Below are 25,694 nucleotides of genomic sequence, written 5' to 3'. Positions count from 1 at the left end.
TTATTCTGTAAGCTGAGAAAATTTCAGATGATCACCAAAACTGACTGTCAGGCTTTGGACTTGAAGAGACAGGTTACTCATCTGGGAGTTAAGACTTCAATAGAAAAAGACTGTAAGATTGGGAGAAAACCAATTTAGTTGATTTACATCTCTTACCAGCTTTAAAATCATATGCCTCCTTTTATGTATTATGTTCATTTATTTATTAAATTTCTACACTGCCATCTCATCCAAATGACTCTAGACAACATAATGAAATAATATAAACTCGGAATAAAACCACAAATTAAAAAAAGTTAGGAACAAGTTAGAACTTACAAGTTAAAAGTCTATGGAGATTCTAAGTCATCCAGGTCATGGTGGCCCCAAAGGGGCAAGTGTACCTTCTAGTTTTTCTTTGAAAACATTTCACTTCTCATCCAAGGGGGTTCTTCAAAGAAAAACCAGAAAGTCCACTTACCTCTTGAAAAAGCACTTTGGGGGGTTAGAAATTAAAAGTAAAAATCAAAGTTAAAAAATTCAGAAAGGTGAATGGATAACAAGGTATGGCAATGCTCTCAAGCTACCAGCAATCCAAGGGTTGCATCAGTTTTGTTATACTAAAAACATTTTTTCCAGTTTAATAAGTTAAAAAAAAACTCCCATTCCAAAACTACTAGAAGAATCTACAAAAAGTGAAGGAGCAACCAGTATTATATTTATTTTTTAAATTCAAGGCCTTTTGCATACATCTTCTAAAAAAAATGCATCGTCTTTAAAAAAAGGAATTCCCTTTCCTTTAAACTACAGACCCCAGAATTCCTAGTTATCATAATGGGAGTTGTAGTATAAAGCATCCTCAGTAACGCTTGGCAAACTGCTTGAATGTTTTCCAGAGTCCGTAGTGGTGCTCTCAGAGAGCAAAGTACAAAAAGACCCATCATCTTGGTCCAGCTGGTTTAATAAAGAAAAACTGAATTGGAAGCCATAGGCTGGACGTGTTTTTAACAAATATCCCAAATTACCTCCCAAATTATGAATAGAATTCTTGATTGGCCAAGTGTGATTGGTCACACAAGGAATTTGCCTTTGGTGCCTATGCTCTCAGTGTCCATAAAAGAAAAGATACATCTGTCAAGAATCATGAGGTACAACACAATAATACTCACAGGATACAAATAACAATCAGGAAATAATATTAATAAACATCTTAAGGATACAAGCAACAAGTTACAGTCATTAAGTGGGAGGAGATGGGTGATAGGAAGGACGAGAAAAAACTAGTAGTAACACGGTTGACCTATCCAGATTCCTAAGAGGTTAGTAAGAGGCGAGTACAAGTGCACTAGAGCAGTGATTTTCAACCTTTTTTGAGCCACGGCACATTTTTTACATTTACAAAATTCTGGGGCACACCACCAACCAAAATGACACAAAATGACACTCTAACTCAGTACATATTATACATATAGTTAATAATATCGTTTCTAAATGTATTTATACTCACTTAGTGTGAAACCTGGGCCTGTTTCAATGAACACAAAAGGGATATCCTGGCAGGAATGGTAGTTTGGGGACCCATGTTTAATTTCCCCACGGCACACCTGACCATGTCTCACGGCACACTGGTTGAAAAACACTGCACTAGAGTGCCTTCCATCCTGTCCTATTGCTCTCCTATATCTCCTATACCTTTCTTCTATTCCTATATCTCTTCTTCTATTCTTTCATTGATATGTTCTATTCCTATAACTTCTCTTCTATTCTTTCTTAGATATATTTTACTATGAGTATAACCTCTATAACCTTCATTGTGTATTGGACAAAATCAATCAATCAATAAATAAATAAATAACACTAGTGTAGACTTAGATCCGGTCACCATCTTAGGTGGCCCTGTTGATATAGGACAGTGTTTCCCAACCTTGGCAACTTGAAGATATCTAGACTTCAACTCCCAGAATTCCCCAGCCAGCAGTCTACGGAGAGGGGCGGCATACAAATCTAATAAATAAACAAACAAACAAACAAAAGTTGAAGTCCAAATATGTTCAAGTTGCCAAGTTTGAGAAACACTGACATAGGAGAGCTCCCCTCCCCGCAATTATTCCTTTCGCGATACTTAAGTTAGGAACGATACTTAAGTTAGGAACGATACTTAAGTTAGGAACGCCAGGCGCTCGAAAATCGAGCGCCCCAAGAGGGGGGTGGGACAACCAAGCGCACGTGCTCAGGCCACCCGCGTGACCTCACCGAAGCGGCAGCGGCGCGTGCTTTCGCTTGCGTCCCGGCCGCCGCGCTTCTCACGCAACCCGCCTCCTCTCCTGAAGCGCAGGCGCAATAGCGGAGTTACCTAATCCGCCGCGGCTCGCCTCCCCCCCCCCCACCTTTTGCTCAGCGGGCGGAAGCGGCAGTTCGACGTGAGAGGCGGGAGGAGGGGTCTTTGGTGGCTGTTCCGGTCTCGAGGGGTTTCCTGGTTTGCGGCAGGCAGCGCTAGTGAGTAAAACGTGGGCGAAAGGAGGCCGTGAATTCGTCCATTCGTGGCTCTTACAACCCCCCCTCCCCACCATCCCCCGTCTTAGCCTTGGCTTTTGTTCGTCTGTCCCCCCCCCCCCCCCCATTTTAGAGCAGCTACGCACCTAAAGCTCATCCTCTGGTCTGTTGCCAGGGCAGGACGCGAACCAGGAAGGAAAGACTGAAGTCAGAGCCAAGTTTTGTGTTTGGGGGGTTATTTCCGGGGTGTACAGGATGTTTCTTAGAGAAGGATCGGAGGAACATTGTCCCTAATCCCCCTCCACCCCCTGTTTTGCAGACATGCCAACATTGCATATCATGAAGCATTTGTAAATATTTTATTACATTTATATATACTTTATAATTTAGTTCTTTACAAATTTGAAAATATGATTTGTTGTCTGGGTGGCCTCTGGAGTGGGGCAGAGAGGCAAAAGGTAGCAGTGAGTTCTCTCCCATGTTTGGATCTGCCGGGTGACTTGACAGAAAAACATTTAAATTTCCCCTGGCTTAGGGGTAGGCAAAGTTGGCTCTTTTATGACTTGTGGACTTCAACTCCCAGAATTCCTGGGTGCAATCATGCTAGCTCAGGAATTCTGGGAATTGAAGTCCACATGTCATAGAAGAGTCAACTTTGCCTACCCTTGCCCTGGCTCAACTGATACAAATGAGTAGAGCCTGTGGCCTAGTGGTTAGAACCTTTCACCCAGGTTTGAATCCTATGAGGCTATAGCTAGGTGACGAGCTAAAAAGGCTCGAAATAAATCTATCCTGGCCTCCCTCTATTTCTTTATCAGTTCTTTACAAATTTGAAAATATCATTTATTACATTTATAAGCCGCCTAGGGTCCGAAAGGAGTTGGGTGGCTTATAAATGTAATTAATTAAATATTGAGTATCCCATTTATTTATCTGAAGAATTTAGCCAGGCAAGGTTTAGGTAAGATGGTTTCCTGGTCAATGCAAACGAGAGAGTGTGTGTGTGTCTTTAGGGTTACAATTTCATCAGAAGAAGACACAGCATAAGGTGCAGAAGACGAAATTGGATAAGTGTTACATTTTTATTTTGAGGAAATGTTTCTTATAATTCCATCCTAGCCAATGAGTTACTATGAGCATACAGCTTTCACTAGATATAGATTTGCTCACCTATGAAATAGGCTATTAATAAGTAGTCATGATGGCACCTTATAGTGTTTTACATTACTGAAGTAATAATATTCCACAAGGACAAAATTGGTTGGTTAAAGATGTTGACTTATTTCTTTAGTTCTTTCCATACCCTTCCCCCCCTTAAAGCTAGTGTACTTTCCAGATGTTTTAGATGACATCTCTCAGCAGCCAGCATAACAAATGAGCAAGAATTATGGGAAAGGCTATGGTTTTTCCAGTTGCAATGTATAGCTGCGAAAGTTGGACCTTAAGAAAGGCTGAGCACCAAAGAATTGAGGTCTTTGAACTATGGTGCTGGAGAAGATTCTGAGTCCCTTGGACTGCAAGGAGATCAAACTGGTCAGTCCTAGAGAAGATCAACCTTGACTGCTCTATATAGGGCCAGATTCTGAAGATGAAACTCAAATACTTTGGCCACCTAATGAGAAGAAGGAGTCACTGAAGAAGAGCCTAATGCTGGGAACGATTGAGGGCAAAAGAAGAAGGGGATGGCAGAGAATGAAGTGGCTGGTTGGAGTGTGAGCTTAAATTGTCTCCAGGGGATGGTAGAGGACAGGAAGGTCTGGAGGAAAGTTGTCCATGGGGTCGCGATGGGTTGAATACAACCTCTCAACTAACAACAACAAAACCATGGAAATGGGAAGTGAAAACTGAAAACATTGGCTATGAGGCACTGGGTTTCTTACCCCCTTTTCAGATATTTTAAAATTCTATTTAAGAAAGCAGAATTGCATTCTATTTTTTGTCAGATAATTAATAATTTTAATAACACTAATGCTTAGGTAATATGTTTGTTAATAATAATAAATAATAATTATAATAATTATTATTATTATTTATTAGATTTGTATGCTGCCCTTCTCCGAGGACTCGGAGCGGCTCACAATATCAATATACCATGTACAAATCTAATGTTAAAAAACAATTTAAAACCCTTATTATAAAAAGAAAATCACACAACCTAACAGACCATACATAAACCATAATAGCTAGGGGTGTATCAGTTTCCCCATGCCTGGCGACAAAATATATATTGTATAAAATATGTATTGTGGATTCAAACCTTGATAACAAAGTAAGTCTGAAGAGATCTTTATATAAAACTTTGTAGAGATGCTATCTATAGAGTAGACATTTGCCAACAACCTATCTTTATATAAAACAACTTCATACTTACTGTTTATTTTATTGTGTATATTTTGTATATGTATGTAGTTTCAAGTCAGTTGTTGACTTGATTGATTCGACCCGTCCCTGCAGTTTTTTGGCAAGGTTTTTCAGAAGTAGTTTTCATTGCCTTTTTCCTAAGGCTGAGAAAGAGAGGCTGGATCACTCAGCTTGTTTTGGGCCTAAGGTCCACTAGAATTCAATCTCCAAATTTCTAACCTGATAGAACCACTACTCCAAATTGTTTTTTGTGTACTGCATAGATACTTATTTTAGATGAGATGAAGAAATAAAGTGCTTTGTGTCTATACTGTGATAACCGGATTTCCTTATTCTTAAAAATGTTCTTGCAAATCTTTAATGAGGGGTGGTTTAATCTTTGCTTGATCTAGCATAGATTCACAAAAAATGCAATGTTGCATCATCGGAGAGTATGTCAATATGGGAATATGACTTGATTTGAGAACCTTGAGTTAAGAAACCATGCTTTCATCATCAGTTCTGTATAAAAGGAATTCTTGTTACAAATACCTGGATAGCCTAAGGCTATGAATTAATACAGTATGAGGAAAATTAAGTGTGAACCTTTGGACAACAAGCCACCTTCTTGCCATAGTGTTAGGTCTTGTTACATTTTCTAAACTATTAGGTAGATTATATATTAAATGACTGTCATTTTTATAATAACTTTTAATGGGGTTTTAGTTTGATATTGTTTTAGCCTTAGATAATGTTCGACTTCTTTCTACTGTTTTGTATTTATTTATATTGTACTCATATTGTAAGCCGCCCTGAGTCCTTTGGAATTGGGCGGTATAGAAGTCAAATAAATAAATAATAAATATTATATGTGACAAGTTTGTTGTGTGTGTGTGTGTTGTGCTATAATATGAAGGGTTGTCTCTATTTGCTAATTATGCTAATTATGGTGTGTTATGATTATGTCAGATTATGTTGCTTGCCAGAAGAACAAGTCTTGGCAAAGTGGACTATTGTAGGCTGAGTGTTTGTAAGCAGCAGACATGGTAGCTCTTTATCTTCTGACTGTGAGCCTTGGTTTTTTTAAAAATACAAACTTGAGATAGTGTTTACTTGGGGAAGTCATGCTTTACACAAATATATAGCTTTCAAGAATTGTCAACTAATGCCAAACCTGTACTTTATAGTACCACTGTACATTTTGTGTCGGTACTTGACCGTGTATGCTAACAGTCATGCTATTGGGATTCAAAATATAATGATGATTAAAAATTACTTTTATCCCTAATAGAACATTGGAACAATTCACTACAATCTGATGTATTATATATTAGAGTTGAATCTCTAGAGGAATTTAAACAGATGCTTACTACAGTGCCTTTGTTAGATCTTGACTGTTTTGAAGTTTGATCACATTTGTATGTAACTATCAGACTCTAAACAGAGAACATTGGAATCCTATTTTAAAGTTACATCAACAAACGTGATATACTGTTTCAGAATATCTGTGTATGCAGAAATCAGGCTTGTCAGCTAGACTCAAATTTATTTTAGGTAGTGAAAACCTGTCAATTGCTGCCGAGTGTGAAGAAATATTAAAATGCCCATTAATCCTACTTTGTAAAGAATTATGTAAGATTCTTCCAGGACTGCATTTGAACTCTGATATTTTTATAAAACTGTAGCTTTTGGAGTTGGGCTTTCCCAATATTTAAATGAATTTCATTGGTAAAAACTGTCACAAGTCATTGTTAAAAGTCCTAAAAGCACATTTAAACATTACAATTAAGTAAATGGCACAGAAGAGATTATAATTTAAGTTGTTTCCAGAAAGGAAAATGCCAATTGGTCCTTGTATTGCAGTCCTACTGTGACTTGAAAGCTTGAGTCAAGATTATACTTGATATCTATATGAAATCTCAGCTGATCAAGAATCCTTCTATGCATGTGCTGAGAGGTATCTGAAAGTACAAGTATTCTTCATAGATTATAGTTTATTGGCTGTTATTTGGTTTCTAAATCCCATAATGAATATTGAATATATTCATATTGACTATATCGACTATTTCTAAATCCCATATAGAATATTATTGAAATGGAAATTTTAAACCGGAATGTGATGTGGTCTGATCATCTGGATGACCTCAGATTGTACCATACATCCCAACTTTTTTAAATTATTATTTTGGTATGGGACTCTCATATTACCTGAACCCTTTCTCTTCTTACTTTGGTCCTGCATTACAAACTTTTATTACCAGTTAATATAGGTCATCCATTGGTTCAGGGTGAGATACCAACATGAGAGTCCAGTGACAACATATTTTGCTTTGCCAGTTTGCATAGTGGTACTATAAAGTACTAGCCTAGAAATTAGGAGACTGTGTGTTCTTGGCTTTCCTTGGGTATGAAAACCAACTGGTTGACTTAGGGCCAGTCACTATCTCTCAGTCCAGCCCATTTTATATGGTTGCTAGTTTGGGGAAAGTAGGAGGTATGAAAATTAGGTATATTGACTGCTTTGAGTTGCCCAAAATATACACTGCTCAAAAAAATAAAGCGAACACTTAAACAACACAATATAAATCCAAGTAAATCAAACTTCTGTGAAATCAAACTGTCCACTTAGGAAGCAACACTGATTGACACTCAATTTCGCATGCTGTTGTGCATATTCAACTTTGTACAGAACTAAGTATTCAGTGAGAATATTTCATTCAGATCTAGGATGTGTTGAGTGTTCTCGTTATTTTTTTGAGCAGTATATAAAATGGGTAGGATAAAAATATACCGTATATACTCGAGTATAAGCCGACCCGAGTATAAGCCGAGGCACCAATTTTTGCCACAAAAACTGGGAAAACGTATTGACCCGAGTATAAGCCGAGGTTAGAAAATGCAGTGGCTACTGGTAACTTATAAAAATGGAAAACAATAAAATTACATTAATTGAGACATGTTTTAGAATATTTATTTTAAAGAAAACCAGTAAACTAGCTCTGTAAATTTAAAAGAGGGTAAACAAATTAACAATATTAACAATAAATTAAAAAGTAAAAAAAGTAGCTCGATCAGGAACAAAGCTAAAACCTAAGAGTTAAAATCCTTCAAAACTGGATTCCTTCTCATCATTAATTGGATTTACATTATTGTTCTGTTTTTATATATGCTGTGAGCCACCCTGAGTCCTTGGAGAGGGATTGCATACAAATCCAATTAAATAAACAAACAAACAAACAAACAAACAAATAAGTGTATCCAAAGAAGAGCTTCAGCATTAGCTGCTGTGAGGTTATCAGCATAGAAAACCAAATAGATAGATAGATAGATATAGATAGAAAGATAGATAGACAGACAGACAGACAGAAAAATAGATAGATAGATAGATAGATAGAAATAGATAGATAGATAGATAGATAGATAGATAGATATAGAAAGATAGATAGACAGACAGATAGAAAAATAGATAGATAGATAGATAGAAATAGATACAGATAGATAGATAGATAGATAGATAGAAAAATAGATAGATAGAAAAATAGATAGATAGAAAGATAGACAGATAGAAAAAGAATTCCTGTCTAGCTCTGCCTCATAACACATTATTAGATCCTATCCAAGCAAGGACAGCAACTACCACAAAATACCATTTTTTAAACAGTTTAAATCCTTTCAAAGGAGGGGGAGGAGAATCTGACAACAGGGGGCCTTTTTAATCCGACTCACCATTGCAAATGGCTGCCTTCTTTGCTTGAGCTAGGGAGAGGAACTACGGCGTGCGACAGGGGACAAAAGCTGGTGCCTCCTCGCTCTGGCTCAAGCAATGTCGCCCTCGTGTGGTGACTTTGTCAATGACCCGAGTATAAGCCAAGGCTGTGTTTTTCAGCCCATTTTTGGGGCTAAAAAACTCGGCTTATACTCGAGTATATACAGTAATAACAGCATTCATATTGTTTGAATGCCGTGAATTGGAGATGCTATGGAAATCTCAAAGTGGTGTTTGGGGGTTGTTTGGAGTTGGACAAGATGAAATAGGCTCAAACAATGTGAACCCATGCAGACCTTAGTTGAAAGAGCTTATCTCCAACTAGGTGCTCCTACTTGACTTACACTACTATAGAAGTTGCAGCTGGTGGAACCTGTTCCCAATTTCGGTTGTGTGCCAATTGTGGTCTTACTTGGACTGGGAAGATTTTGTCGTAGTGATTTGTGCATATATTTATTAGGAGTTGTGGGGCTGCTCTGGTTAGAATGCAGTACCAGGCCAACTTTACCCACAGCCATGAATTTGATGGGCTAAAAGTTGACTCAGTTTCCTATCCTTCTGAGGTTGGCACACCAAGGATCCAGATTGTTGACATCTGTTCACCACTCAAAGAGTGCTATAACAAACTATGGAGTGGTATAGAACTACAGTCTAAGGGCTGTAGTTGTTGATAGTATTTAAATTACTGAAATGTTCTTTAGATGGGGCTACCTCAGAAGACTACTTACAATTGGTACAAAATATAGCATCTTGTATATTTACAAACCAAAATCACCACAATCGTATAATACCTATTTTATGGTTGTTGCATTATTAGTAGATTTCCAGGTTTAAAGTGCTGGTTTTGACCCACAAAGCCTTGCATAACTTGGCATTGGGTTATTAACAGTTATCTGCATAGAAATGTCTATGCAGAGAACTCATCGAATTTGGCCCGACATTAGCATCTTTTAGTCTTCTTTCAAGTGTGTGAGTTGAATGGAATAAGCATTTTCAGACAAAGTTTTATTTGCAGTCCCTGTATAATATGCAATAGCCTCCTTAGTTGGGCTTCCAGAAGTTATTAAAACAGATCTATTAGAAAGCCTCTTTGGGTAGTCAATGGACATTAATGCAACTATTGTATTATTGTATTATTGTAAATTTTAGGTTTTACTTTGTTTTATATTTTTGTGAATTAAACTGGGAGTCATTTTGAATTTGACAGTATAAAAATAGAACAAATAGGGAGATTTTTTTTCTTAGTTGTTTGCAAGATTACATTTGCTTAGTTGTTTGCAATATTACATTAATACAGAATTTTAACAAGACAGTTACCAAAACTCAGGAATCTTTTGAGAAATACATTGGCTGCTATTTGTTGTTTGTTTGTTTTTAAAATAAATATGTACAGTGTAACATAAAATATTTTAAAGGCTAGATTTTGGTTGATGATGTGGATTAATTGGAAGGTTATACATTTTTGATACTATTTAATGTGTTTGTTGGTTGTAAGCCACTTTAATCAGTTGGAAAAGTGGTGTGTAAATATTTAACAACATTTATAAATTGCTGAAATGCTCAGTGAGGTCAGAGCTTAGTGATCTCCAGAGAGCTTGATGAAAAGAGTTGGATTTTTTTTTCTCATTTGTTTGGCATGTATTTCTTCTATTGTTCCTTGTCTGGCCTATGTTAGTTACCATCTGAATAGATTCCAATTATGTGCCGGAACTATTACTGTCTCTCTCTCCTCTCAAGAGAACATAGGGCCTGGATTTCTTTAAGACTTCAAGGGAAATTGTTTATTTGATCACCCTTCTCTGTTTTTTCTCCCTATGTCATATGGCTGTGTAATTGTTTTCTCTCTTATTCATTAATATTAATAGACGTATAAACAGAAATAGTCATATAACGTAACTGGTTAATTTTATTTTATAAAACTATTGGCTCACTAAATTATTCAAATTGGTGAATCCTATTTGTGTAGAGACACAGTGCCTGTTGCAAAAGAAATAATGGATGGGATCTGGTAAATGGTGAGCTTCGCTAAAGAAGCAGAATTTATTCAATCTGGAATATTTGCACAACTTCAGGTACTGAGTATCATGAGTCATCTCTTCTTTCTATTTTCCAAACTGCTTTTCTTTTGTATCTGTCTTTTCCGTAAATTGATAATGAAACCTCAAATTGTCTCATCTCTTCATGCTGCATGCAGCGCAGTAGAGAGCTGCAGAATTCTTGGTTGGCAAGTAGGTTTTTGGCCCTCTGCTGAAAGATGCAAGTGACTTTGCAAAGCCTTGGAATACACTTCTCACAAGTATGTAGTATTATCATAGTATTTTTATTTAGTGCAGTACGCATTTATATGTACTCGAGACCTTTGCCTTGAGTTAAAAGTTTTCTTTCAAAAGCACAAAATCTACTGAACACATTGGAGCTTGATTTTGAAAAAAGAGGTAAAGGTAAAGAATTCCTGTCCAGTCATGTCCGACTCTAGGGCACAGTGCTGATCTCCATTTCTTGAACAAGAGAGTTAGGGTTATCAAAACATGCATAGAAATGCACCATAGAATGGATGGACTGAAGTTTTGTTTATTGTATAGCTTGCTCTCTGCGTTAATGAAATGTCTACATTGTTTGCTAAGTTTCATTCTTTTTTCTTTCTCCTCCCCTCCAGATAAAATAGTTACGATGATGTTCAGTGGATATGACGATGCAGAAGCATTTGAAGATGATCCATATTCTGAAGGGTCTTCCAGTGAAGCAAGCATTGATAGTGAAGTAGAATTTCACCTTTATAGTCAAGTCCATTATGCTCAAGATCTTGGGGATGTCGGTGAAAATAACAATAAGGATGTCAAAGAACAAGAAGAATTTAAGTCCTTGGAGAAAGAGAAATTGGGGAAAGAGCAAGAACTGAGAAATGACTTAATTGTCATTTCAGACAATGATGTTAACAGTTCAGATAGCTCAGATGTCATAATATTGTCTGATACTCCTGAGGAAGACAGCATTTACAAAAGTAAACTCCAGAAATTAACAGCATCTCCAACATTATGTAAATTAAATAAGACTGCCAAAAAATCTATTGGACATCCTTCCCAGCCTATCCTGAAATCTGAGAATCAGATTAAGGTAAATTCAAGCAAAGCAAGAAAGGCTGATAAAAGGGCAGTCTTCAATAACCACGATGATGTTCACATGATTCATAGAGTTTTAGTAACTGAGGACAGTTCCAGCAGCGATGATGCAATTGATGTGTCAAGTTTATCCTCTGAAAGTGATAATGTGGAGAGCTGGATGCTCCTGGGAAGTGCCGCAGATGACAGAGATGATGATATCCTGCTAAATCTTGAAGGCTGTAGAACCTCAGCCAGTGGAGGTTAGTATGTTTTTGCCTGGGGTGGTTTCAAGCAGCTACAAGGAAGATTAGGTATCACAATAGAAACATAGTAAATATAAAGGGTCAAACAGGTGTAGGGTGTAGGAAAATAAGTACAATCACCACTATAAAATATATTGGTATCTTTGTAAAGCATGTTGTGTTGTTTGAATATAGTAGAAAAGCATTCATACCAGCGCCCTACACTTAATTATAAGGAAATACAGTCTTCCTGGGATACGTCCACAGTTTGTAACCTTAATGAGAAAAGAAGAGCACATTACAATGAACCTAATGTGCATCTGCAATAAAAAGATTACAAATATTATACTGATGCAATAAATGAGGCAAGCAAACAAAAGTCATAGTATACTTTTGAACTGATGAAATTCTGAACTGTAATATTATAATTTTAAGCCATTGAAATTTTCAGTTAAGTTAGAATAGTATTCATCCATTTATTTATTTGTTTGTTTGTTTATTTATTCATTCATTCATTCATTCATTCATTCATTCATTCATTCATTCATTCATTCATTTATTGGATTTGTATGCCGCCCCTCTCCGTAGACTCGGGACAGCTAACAACAATAATAAAAACAGCATGTAAATCCAATACTACAACAACTAAAAAACCCTTATTTTAAAAGCAATCATACCTACAAACAAACATACCATGCATAAATTGTAAAGGCCTAGGGTGAAAGAGTATCTCAGTTCCCCCATGCCTGACGGCAGAGATGGGTTTTAAGGAGCCTACGAAAGGCAAGGAGGGTGGGGGCAATTCTAATCTCTGGGGGGAGTTGGTTCCAGAGGGCCGGGGCCGCCACAGAAAAGGCTCTTCCCCTGGACCTACGACATTGTTTAGTTGACGGGACCCGGAGAGGGCCAACTCTGTGGGACCTAACTGGTCGCTGGGATTCGTGCAGCAGAAGGCGGTCCCTGAGATAATTTGGAGACAGTGATAAAGTCTGTAATGAAAACAAACTTGGGGTAGTCTTGGTTTCTCTTAAACAGGTAGCCCTTGGTTTACAGCTTATTCAGCAACTGAAATTACGATGGTGCTGAATGAAGAGACTTATGATCAGTGTTTGAAGTTACAGCAGCACCTGTACAGTAACAAGATAAAAATTCAGGTGTTGGAAGCCTACTCAGACTTATCACCACAGGAACACTGCTACTACCTCCAGCTACCTATCCCCCTTCCCCCAATTTAGGTTGCCCTTTCCAGCAAAATTTGGCAGGCCCAAGGCTGGGTCTGAAGTAGAGGACCTGGGCCTTCAGCTGCCTCAGCCAGCTGCCACCACTGTCAGATCTCAACTTCAGCCCTAATGCTGCCACCGCCACTGAAAAATGCTATTTACATCATAGCCAGCCATGTAATGTGCTCCACATTGACATTCTGAATGAATCGTCATAAATTAATTCAGTGTTTCCCAACCTTGGCAACTTGAAGATATTTGGACTTCAACTCCCAGAATTCCCCAGCCAGCATCCGCAGCTGCTGGCTGGGGAATTCTGGGAGTTGAAGTCCAAATATCTTCAAGTTGCCAAGGTTGGGAAACACTGAATTAAGGATTATCTGCATACTTTCTATCATCCACCAAAGGGACCAAAAAGTTTAATTATGTCCTCATCTTAATTCAAAATATGGTATTTTCACAGGGAAGGAAAAAATGTTTAAGGAAGTTAACCTGATGAGTGTTTTGTAAGATTTGCTGTTTGAATATGTTACTGTTTTACAAGTAAAAACTTAAAATTAGGTTTCTATGCTGTTAGCAAGAAAACACAGAAGATACGAGGTAGGTATGAAACACCTAAAAACAAGTATTCATTTAATGTATACATATGGATCTTAATATTTTTATTTTCTACATTTATTTATTTATTCGATTTATAGAACCGCCCATCTAAAACAAGTGACTCTGGGCAGTGGAACAATTGTAAAATCAATCAAAACTAATTAAAACACAGATTTTTACAGACAAGTAAATATATATACAGGGAAAAAAATCATAAAATTATACCTGTATATAGGAAATTATAATCCACAGATGTCAACAAAATCAGGAAATGGGGCCTTTGCTACTGCTATTGCTATTAACAAAACGGAGCCCTAGGCCTGGGTACCCAATCAGGTCTTCAAGGCTTTATAAAAGGCCAATAGGTTTGATGCCATGCTAATCTCCAAAGGGAAAATGCTCTAGAACAGTGTTTTTCAACCAGTGTGCCATGGCACACTAGTGTGCCGCGAGACATGGTCAGGTGTGCCGCGAAGCTCAGAGAGAAAGAAAGCAAGAGAGAGAGAAAGCAAGAGAGAGAGAAAGCAAGAGAGAGAAAGAAAGCAAGAGAGAGAAAGAGCGAGAGAGAGAGAAAGAGAACAAGAGAGAAAGAAAGCAAGAGAGAGGGAGAAAGAGAGGGAGAAAGAAGGCAAGAGAGAGAGAAAGAGAGGGAGGGAAGGAGAGAGAGAAAGACAGAGGGATGTAGGGAGGGAGAGAGAAAGAGCAAAAAAGAGGAAGGAAGAGAAAGAAAGGGATAGAGAGAGAGAAAGAAAGAGGAAGGAAGGGAGAGAAAGAGGGAGGGAGAAAGAAATAGAGCGAAGGGGAGGAAGAGAGAAAGATAATTTTTTTGTCCAAACTTTTTTTAGGGCCCCCCCCGCTCCATGTGCCCCAGGGTTTTGTAAATGTAAAAAATGTGCCATGGCTCAAAAAAGGTTGAAAATCACTGCTCTAGAAGACAGGCGCTACAGTAGAAAAATATATTTTCTAGTCTCCCCCAGTTGACACACACACACAAATACACAAACACACAAACACACACAGAGCATATATTGATGCTTTAAACTGAATACAATAAATATAAATATTTTCTTTCCCATATTATATTGCCTTATAATCTCTGTATATTGATTGCATTTTGTGCAGTATTTTCGGTCATTAAGAATCATCATTTGAACCTGAGATTTAGTTTCGGCATACTGTACATATTTTCTTGGACTGTATTATATCAGCATGTGCTAGCTTCTATAATTTAGCTTCTCAAATAGTAACATCTAGTCTAGCTTTTTAAAAGGCTTAGCAATATGTATTCACAAAGAAGTCTGATATATGATATTAGTTTAGCAAATGGTTGGTTTTTTCTGTGAGCAGAATTTTCTTGCCATCCTTTACTTCTGCAGTCTCTACTCCTGGGCAGGTCCTCCAGAAACAAAATACAAGGGAGTTCTGGAGGTGTAGTAAAGAGGGTAATATTTATTCCGAATTAGCAGTGGCTGCACTACACGAGTGACAAACCACTCTTGATTCAGTGAGCAGCACACTTTTTGTACACATCTCATTTTGCTTTTGCAAAAGGATTTGTCCTGTTTTCCTTTATGCAGTTTGTTATGAATCCTCATTCCTCAAAAGGTGGTGGGAAAAGTCTGAAGCACATTTTGAAGTTGACTGCAAATAGCAATGGGAAGTAAGATTCAATCACTATTCTCTTGTGCAATCAGTAGAAATTGCTTCTGTGAACAATAGGATGGCCCCGGAATAATTTAAGTTTCTGCCCAAAGAATGAACATCTAGTGAAGAAACATACTACCAGTTCAGATAACTTTTCTGAAACTTTGGACATGTCTGAAACTTTGGAAGGATATTGTGGATAGTGTCATAGAATAGCAGTAATTGAAAGTGATTTGATTTTTCATGAAATGGCTGCTATGGTGAATGGATCAGATAGAAACATCCTTTTTCTGGAGATAAAGAAGTGTTTTGTGCCTTTCCATCCACATTTGCTCTCTAGGAAACTAACAACTTCTCCAGTTTGTCTTGGTCATCCTTCTTTGTAGATAACTATGTTTCTAACCATATATTTCCATTGTCTTTATTCTCTACAGTGCCAGTGGACCTAAATGATATTCAGCTTTGTTTTTAAACACACAATTTTCTATTTATTTGGCTTTCAAATAAAATCAGTGGGTAACAAGAATGGTTGGTGTCAAGTTTGATACCTGTTTCCTATTTTTTACAAAACTGTACACCTTGGTGCTAAGACAACTTTTGCCAAATAAACTATTAAATTAAAGAAAATATTTATTCATTGAAAATGTTATTACCTGGGCATGTAATTGCTGTACTGCCAATCAGAACACAAAATAGTTTAACAAAGCTGACTTATTCAATATAAGCATGCACTAAGTAACAATAATAACAAAATATTTCATGAGTGTGTTCAGTATATCTTTGAGATTTGGATCTTTTACCACTTATACATTCGAAACAAAGCTCTGGATTAGAGCTATCTTATGCAAATAAAAAATAAGTACTAAAGGTAAGAAAAAATACTCGTATCACAGAAGATTTTTCATTATATATATATTTTTATCGTTAACTGAGAATTTATTTATTTATTTATTTATTTACAGTGTAAAAACAAAGCGTATAAAACAAATCTACCGTAATACATTAAAAAACTACAGCTAAAAACCCAATATATTAATGAATCAATTACTTCAATCACACCATGCATCACATTTATTTATTGCAAGTCATTGAGTAAATATCCACTCCAAGCTAAGCCATTCTGGGTTTGATCCGTTTCAGCCCCAAGTCACAGTAAAGTAAGGGATTGCTTCCTCCAGCTGCCCCATTTCTGTCCTTTTGACTGCCCTGCACTGTGCCTTCCTGGGCAGGAAACAACATGGCTGTGGGGCTGCTTGCCACACCCAGGAAGCTCCGTGTTTCTTTGCTTTTTTGTTATTTTCTCTTGTGGTTCTAAAATAGACTCTGTCAAATGTAGTTCTCCATTGTGGGTAGAGCTGCCTTCAGAATGGGTTGTCCTTGTTCACTCAGAATAAGGACAGAGTCTGTCACTTCTGACCAGATCCACCCTACTGTGACCCAGCTTCGACTTGGTCCTCAGACAGGACGGTTGTAATTTTGTTTGCTCCCTTCCTGAAGGTTAGTTCCACTTATTTCTTGTCATTGAATTGGTTCCATTGGTTTCCTTGCTTACAACTGTGAGTCGGCCCCAGCATCCTCGAGTCATCAGCAGAGGATCATGGGGCTCTTCATCATCGGACCCTTGGCTCCCGCTGCGGCTGTTGCTGCCATGCCTCATGTGGCATTGACCTTAAGGGCCCTGGCCTGGTCTGCCATCGGAGTCATGCACTCCTGGTTGGTCAAAGGCATTATTTCAGTGACTGTGGCCTGAGCAGTTTCAGCCTATTTCTCCTGGCTCCCCTTGTCACCAGGCTTATCCAGTCCGAAGCTGCCATTTGGGTGTCAGAAGACGGTGACTATCCATCTGAACTGCTCTTCCTCTCCGACACCGTTTTCTGAGTCTTGTGCTCAGATGCCAGGCCAAAAAGGGTCTGCCATTCCCTCCCCACGCATCCCCATTTCATGCCCACCACTTCAGAGAAAAGTAAACACCGGTCGCCAGGAGGAGATGGACTGGCTTATTTCAGCACTTGCGCTGCTCAAACGCTGGCATTCATCTAACATTGTTACCTGCCAGAGCGGTGGTCTTTGCATCGCTGGGGTGATTCATTTAACAAGTTCGTGACTGGGTGTCTGGACCATTTAGGGCTTGCCCTGGTCAGCACTCACGGCTTCTCGGCTCCCCTCAACTTGCCAATAGTCTTTCCAGTAGTCATTTTAGTAGCCATTTTGTCATGATTGTCAATCTGCCTTCCAAAATGTTGCCTGCTGCCAACTTGGACAGCAAGCCGTGAGGCTGAATTTACCTCGGAGTTTGATTTTGTTCTGGCTCCACAACTATTTCTAGACATTGTTCAATGACAATGGTCATCTCCAGCATCCGGGCCAATGCCCCCCTCTACGGATTGCAACCACTTCAATGTGGCTCCAGACCCGGCCAACCTCTTGACTGTCCCATTGGTTGACCACCATGTCGTGGCCCTACATGCTTCATCCTCCTTACTTGGAGAGGAAATTTTAAAGCCTGAAGACAAAAGGACAGAGCAGGCCCTTCTCAAAATCCACCAAGCGGCTGCCTGGCTGGTCAAGGCCTCTTCTTCTGTGTCCTTTTTTGCACATTCCTCATTCATCTGGTTGTGACAGATCCAGGAACAAATCCTGGCATCCAATTTGCAGGCAGATCAATAAAGTTTTTTCAGCCGTGCAATTTGTGGCAGATGCCATGTTGCGTACATCCAGGTTTGCCTCCAAGGAGATTGCTACCTTAGTAGTGGCTATGCACATGCACTGACTCTGCTACATTTGATCTGAGCTAAAATGCTAAGAGGCAATGAGTTGGAGCCTCGGTTTTTATGGAGGTTGCAAATAGTATGACAGTCAAGTTTGTAATGGCTTATTTGCGATTATAGAGCCATTGCTTAATTAAACAAAACACGTTCCATAAGTCTGGATTGTAATCCCTGAGACTATTCTGTTTATGTGGCCAGGGCAGACTTCCGAACATTAACTTAGACAGGCTGCCAACATAAGTCTTATCTTAGGTTTCTGACACTACGTATGCCAGAATACTTAGCCCAACTCGCAGACTGATTCAAGATATTCATTGTTACTTCCATAGTAAGAATCCATGCCGCTGAAAAATGTTGAACCATGATTCCAGAAACAGCTGCTACTATGGAAAAAGTTAGATGCCATTAACAGATAACGACTGTTGTGGCTGTTCCTTCATATGATTGTATGGTTAGAGAAGTAAAAGAATGTTCATTATTTCTCAACCAACAATTCCATCTGTTGTTTCTTAAATAAAATAATCTATTGTGGATAAGCATTAGTAGAACAAGTTCAAAATTATTTGCAGTTGAGGAAAAGGGCGACATAATCCTTACGATGTATTTCCATAATGGTGTGTGGTGGTTAAGACCGATGCCCAAATGCAGCTGTTACTATTTTACAAATATGGTTATTTATTTATTTGGTAAATTTATACAGCTGCTCATCTCACATATGGGACTCAATAGAAGTTACATATTTTTTTTTAAAAAAAAATAGAGTGGATAACCACACTTAGCTATGTGTACATGTGTCACTGTGGTCATTTGACACCCCTCCCCCAATACGTTGTTGGAGTATTAATCTCAGTGTTGTTCTTTGTAACTAAAAAAATAGTTCAAAAATTTAGTTAATTAACATGGCAGCTTGTATACTAATGAAGCAAAATCTTTTATATTTATATTTATAGTTGATAGTGTGATTTAAGTTTATCCTTTTATCATTTCTCATTGGGGTATTTGAAGAATCTCTTTTACCAAAACCTAATGTAATTTATTTATTTATTTATTCGATTTTTATGCCACCCTTCTCCTTAGACCAGTGATTTTCAACCTTTTTTGAGCCGCGGCACATTTTTTACATTTACGAAACCCTGGGGCACATTGAGCGGGTGGGAGGGCGGCTAAACAAAGTTTGGACAAAAAAATTCTCTCTCTTCCTCCTTTCGCTCTATTTCTATCTTCCTCCCACTTTCTCTCCCTTCCTCTTTCTTTCTCTCTCTTTCCATCCCTCTTTCTTTCTCTTCCTTCCTTTCTCTTTTTTGCTCTCTTTCTCTCTCCCTCCCTCCCTCCCTCTATGTCTTTCTCTCTCTCTCTCCTTCCCTCCCTCTCTTTCTCTCTTGCTTTCTTTTTCTTGTTCTCTTTCCCTCTCTTGCTTTCTTTCTCTCTCTCTTGTTCTCTTTCTCTCTCGCTCGCTCTTTCTCTTGCTTTCTTTCTTTCTTTCTCTCTCTTGCTTTCTTTCTCTCTTATTTTTTCTCTCTCTCTCTTCCTTTCTTTCTCTCTCTGAGCTTCGCGGCACACCTGACCATGTCTCGCGGCACACTAGTGTGCCACGGCACACTGGTTGAAAAACACTGCCTTAGACTCAGGGCGGCTTACAATATGTTAGCAATAGCATTATTTAACAGAGCCAGCATCTTGCCCCCACAATCCGGGTCCCCATTTTACCCACCTCGGAAGGATGGAAGGCTGAGAAATATAATGCCTCTGAGAAATATTTGCTTATTTAATATAATGGCTCACTCTTAAAATGTGGATATTAATAATGATATTGTTAACCCTAGTATCCAATATTGTAAAAGAATATAGTTTGGATGTCATTGTGCTTCACAAGTAGGATCAAATTTTAATGCATTTTGGAGAAAATGTTCAGCATATTGAAAGCTGTCATATCTTTGTAGCACAATAGATCACCACTTTACTTTTAAAATGATAGTGTTTAGGTATTTATAATTAGTTTTCATTTCCTTGTAGAGTATCCACTGTAGTAATTCATTCATACTTTTTTGTACTGATCTCTTTGTCTCAATGTTCTAAACTTTTAAATTGATGCTCTGTTTTAAATAAGACTGTTCATTTTATCTTATGCCAGGGCCTCTGCCCTCATCACTTGCTATGGAGCCTTTAATCGAGAAAATGATAGTTTTGGAAGGCCTAATCCTTTTGCTTATAAATTTTAAAGTCTTCAAATTAACAGCTAACATCCCATAACAGCAATAAACAAAACTACTTCATCAAGCTTGAGAAACAGCTCAGTTTCCTTGCTGATCATTTTTCAGTTTTCCACATGACAATTTTTGAAAAATATGGAGACACCTACTATCAACCATTATTTCCTTAATAAATATTTGTAGATGGTTCACATTATGAGAAAGTATTCCTGCTCTGGTAATAAATGATGTTGAACATTACCGTCATTATTATTGCTTGTAGATCAGTATAAAATATATAAAATTAAAACCATTCTTGGAATATATATACTGTATGTGGTTTTAATTTTATATATAATAGCAAAGTTATAGACATTCCTAAAACAAAAATGAAAATCTTTACAACAGTAAGATCTAATCGTAAATACTGTACTTAAGACTAGAAAGATGGAAGTCCGGTATGAACAGCATTTATACTATATCATTAGGGTGAATTCTATATCGTTGTCCCTTTTTTTAGATGAAACAGTGGTTTGAAGAACAATAAAGAACTGTTCTTTGCTTGAAAAGAAATTATTTAAATGTTCATTAGTCCATTTTACAACAGAATCAATTTAGAGAAATTATAAATAATCATGAAATAAATTCACCTTGGGATTGAAGACTATGAAAAATATTCTATTAGCAGTATTTTAGTAAATTTTGATTTTTACCATGTTGGGGACCTACACTTTGTAGGCCAGTATTTTTTATTGCCATTCTATTATTTACAGAATTTTATTTTCCCCAATAACTTTTTTTAAAGCATTATCCATTAAAATGTCATTTTTATTATTTCTGTTATAAAGTAGCAAGATTTTTAGAAGCTTAGAGGTGAAGTAATGCCATACATGTTTATCTAGAGGGGAAAAAATCTCTCTTGCAGAATTAGTGTTCAGATCCTGTGATGAAGGGAATGGCAATTTACCTTTGTATGGAAACACATAGATCCATATTTTAAAAAGCAATAGTTGCTCTTGCCAGATAGGATAAAGCTTCACGGCATATGCTTAAACCTTCCATTTTGTTGCCAAATTTCATAATGCAACAAATATGCCAAAAATCTTTTTAAAGGAAAGCATTTTATTCCAGCAATTGGTAATAATTTTGCATGCACATTGCTTGGTTCGCCAGTGTTAATTTATAAACCAAGCAGTTGCATAATTTAACTTGGAATTTCCTAAGACCAACATTAAGAGTTAATGTCTTAAAATGACTTTGTCACTACATTGCAGCATCTATGACCTGATTAATACCTTTCCCTTTAAAAAAACTGAATCAACTTAAACTTAAATGTTTTATTTTTACTTGCCCTAATTTGTGCCTTTGTTTTTAGCAATATTAACAATATTTAAACATCAGGAGCTCTTTAACCATGCATTATTATAACACTATGCACCCTGGAGCTGTAATAAGCAATGGGAATCATCTACCCTTTGCTAGGAACAGCACATGCATATGGATATTTGATTAAAAGAAAAAAGTTAATCTTCTTTACAGTGTAATGTAGATACACTTGAATCTCTTGATTATTTAAAAAAATTAATAAAACTAATAAAGTTCAGGCGGAAATCTCTAGTGATCTAAACTAAGTATACCTAGAGCCCCAGCAGTCTCTTTTATCTGTACAGATTTCTCTGCCTATTGTGGACCTTGGCTTTAACTAATTTAAATTTCCCGTGGCTTTGGATTGCAGACTAGGTTTTCTGCAAGAGTGCCCATGCTTACATGGTCATATATTCTGGGCGACTTTTCACTTTTTGTTGTTGTCATTCTGTTGATTGGTAGGTAAGGAATTTTCCCACTTCTCTCAGTTTGATCTTTCTTCCTTATCGCCTTCTATTTATAAGTCTTGCAGGTTGGGAAGCTCCTAGTTGTCATTTGAGCTATGTGGATGAGTGGGAAAATAAACTTTCTGTTTCTATATAAAATGTTACCCGAAAATTTAACATTTTGAGAGAAAAAAACCCTTTGGCAAACTGATTCTCTAGTGCAACTATTGTAAAAAATATAATGTGAAAAAGAAAAAAAAGATGTTATTTGTAGGAAGTTTGAATTATGCTACAATTTAGTATGCTCTTTGGCATTTCAGGCAAAAGGTCATAAAATAAAAATGTCTAATCTCCCTGCACAGAATTATACACAGTATTTTAAAATCCATTATATTATTCCAAATGAAACCAAGAATTAAAGATGAAATATTAATCCATTGAATAAAATGAAGAATCGGAATGCAAAATATAGGGTGAAAGAAGATAGTTAAAATCCTCACATTGTGCTACATTATTAGGAATGCATTTTCAAAGGTATTGTGCATTGTGATCAACTGTCCAATTGTTATATATATGTGGCAGCATTCCCAGCTATCATATATTTTGTAAACATACATTTTAACATTTATTTCAGTATTGTTTAAGCAATTGCTGGTAGGTAACAACTGTTTATAAACTGTTTTAATAAAATTGAAATACATACATGCATACAAATCTTGCAATATGTTTAAATAGTTATCTTAGACAAGGTTAGTATTTAATGCTTCTGCTTTAAGGCAATGATACTTTTAAAAAGTCAAAGAGCACTGTTGAAACATAGGTTTTTTGGAACTTATTCATCTATATTAGCAAGAATCACTGGGAAATAAATTTTATTATAAAGAGCAAGTCTCAATTTAAAATGCATTCTAGCACGTTATAAAATTGTTAAAATAAACTTTAAATTTTATGGTGTTAAATATTTCAATTAAACGCAGTGGTGAATTTTTGGAAAAACCACTTCTTTGATTTTTTTAATATAAATAATAAATGCTTTGTATAATTCACAACTTTTTATAATATACTGTATATTTATATTTTTACTTTCTAATACTTTCAAGATGTAGTACTTGCCAGATTTATACATAATTTTGTATTTACAATTCTGTTTAAACAAAATAACGTAACAATGACAAAATCAGCATTTGGACTGCTTGACTGTTAACTTTAAATTTGTTTGTAGGGTTTTTTTCCCAGCTATTGGCGCCAAGCAAAATTTTACAATTTTGTCAAATATGTGTATTTTGGAGAATCTGCAGAAATGTGCAAGTAGTATAATGTTATGAGATTTGTGACAGGGTATGGCCGAAATCTAATCTAAAATGAAATTCAAAACACTTAAGATTACTTCTAGTTTAAAGTTATGCTGCTAGAATGTAGTAAACAAAGAATAGAGAATATACATACATACATACATTCATACATACATATGTACACACTATATATACACACAGAGATACTATATATAGTATATGCTATATAGTATATAGAATATAGTAAAACTCATTTTCCTTAATCAGTGCGTAAAAAAAGTTTCCTGTATGGGTTTTGCTTTCTCACATGTAAAAGAATACATCCACCATCGGAGGGTATGCAAACATTGTTACTGGTATATAATTTACTTTGGGAAAATATTCAGTTGCTAGAGCGCTAATCGTCTTTTGTGTGTGTGTGTGTGTGTGTGTGTGTGTGTGTGTGTGCTCACATGTGGGCTGAAATCTTTCTTTCTTCAGTGTTTTGGCACCGTAAAGACCAATATATTAATTATCATTTTCTATGGATCACAGGATATTTCAGTCATTACCTGTTTCTTAATCTTTAAAGGGTTTCTAGATGCTTTGTACACAAAGAATAAATATTTTAAAAATCCTTTGGAGAATTTTCACTTGATTCTTCTCCATAACTTATTAATAAGTGGATTTTTTTTTTCAATGTAAAAAGAGGCTGTTCAACATTCAAAGTGTTCTATTGTGATATATACACCTTGTGTAAAAATAAAACACTGCTATTTGGATCAAAAGCAGCAATTCAGTCTGAATGCTGCGGGTCCTTCTGGCTTCTGAGGTCAAACCAGTTTTCTGAGAAATAAGTCATTTTCTAAATAGCAGGAACAATTACAATAAAGGGAAAAATTGCTATAAATGTAGCCTTGGTGGTCATTTATTTATTTAACCAATGTACATGTTAGGCTGACATGTACTTATAATTCTGTCTTAATAGAATAAAAAAAGTTAAAAGGATTAGATAGGGTTTGTACTCTGTTTAAGGAGACAATGATAGGATATGAGGAGCAACATTCAGGGCAGCTTACTGAAGCAGAGAAAAATCAGTTTACATTTGTAGTATGTGAGTTCTTAAAATATTCACATGTAAAAGAGGATTGCTGCCAATTTGTATAAAGTTACCAGTTAAATTCTTTATGATGCAGAGTTCTTAGGCACATTTCTTTCAGACATCTGAACTGACAAAGGTTTTTTTTTTTTAATTTCAGGAGGGCGGGGAACATGTTAGCAAGTGATGGCCTATAAGAACAGCTCTGTTCTTTACAAAATTTATAGGAAAAAGCTAATTTCCTTCCGGCAAACCGAGAGAGGACTTTACCTTCTTTTGCAAAGTTTAATGATTATAGGATTTTGTTGAAGGGGGTTTTGCGCCATATTTTGGATGTTATGTGTCATTATCTTATTTTTAAAGGAATAGTTTCCTGCCAATAATGTTTCTTCAAAAACCTTTGCCCATAAGATTCTATTTCTGTTGCATTTTAATTTTTTTTAGAAAAAAAAGCATGATTGTGGATTTTAATATGAAATCTTGATTTAAAAATATTAATAATTTTGCTTTATAAATTAGTGAATTTGCTAAAGACTAAAACAATAAACAATTTCCCTTTTATATCATTTGCATCACTGCACCTACTTGGTTGTGATTTTAGGCACATTTCTTTTGCTCTTGTAGAAATGGCATAGAATTCAAAGACTTCTATCCAGAACCTTGAAACAAAATATGCTAATGTATAGTTTTCCCCAGTTCTTGAGCCATGTTCTCAATCTAATGTTAGAGTGCTATAACCAATGCAACAACATTTCTGTGTCACCATTCTTTATGCTACCTTTTTGCAAAAAAGATTGTCAAATGTATGGGACTAGCCCACTCTTTTGGAGATGTTGAGCAGGGGGTGGGGGTGGGAGGAAATGATCTCAGAAGACTCAAAGGAATTCTTTAAACTTCTAGCAGGGCCAAGGGGTCAATGTCAGATTTAGTCATGCTGTTATTTTAGCCCAGTCGTCCAGAGAGATGGCTGAAAAGTGAGTCTTTTATTTCTTTTTTGTGTGATGATTAACAGGATTAAATGTAAGCTGTTGTGTACTTAGTCCCAATTAGTTTCTCATCTGAGAGGTTCATTATGATTTCCCCCCCTTAGTATTCATTTTGTAATTTTTAAAGTGTCTAATTATGCTTCAGAATGAAAAGAAACAATAGAGCTGTGCCTATCCTGCAGTAG

The 25,694-nt window shown here is 36.6% G+C and overlaps 1 protein-coding gene across 1 annotated transcript in view; it reads left to right on the top strand.

Moving 5' to 3' along the window:
* The first annotated feature begins 2,363 nt into the window (after positions 1 to 2,363).
* ZCCHC7 (zinc finger CCHC-type containing 7) overlaps positions 2,364 to 25,694 on the top strand; it is a 166,918-nt gene continuing 143,587 nt past the window's right edge. The window contains exons 1-2 of the mRNA XM_070742265.1: positions 2,364 to 2,475; positions 11,235 to 11,939. Coding sequence (XP_070598366.1) covers positions 11,249 to 11,939 — 691 coding nt within the window. The 5' untranslated portion in view covers positions 2,364 to 2,475; positions 11,235 to 11,248. The remainder of the gene's footprint in view (positions 2,476 to 11,234; positions 11,940 to 25,694) is intronic.

The sequence above is a fragment of the Erythrolamprus reginae genome, chromosome 2, assembly GCF_031021105.1.
Source record: "Erythrolamprus reginae isolate rEryReg1 chromosome 2, rEryReg1.hap1, whole genome shotgun sequence".
Classification (NCBI taxonomy): Eukaryota; Metazoa; Chordata; class Lepidosauria; order Squamata; family Dipsadidae; genus Erythrolamprus; species Erythrolamprus reginae.
This window is presented reverse-complemented; position numbering and strand designations above follow the sequence as displayed.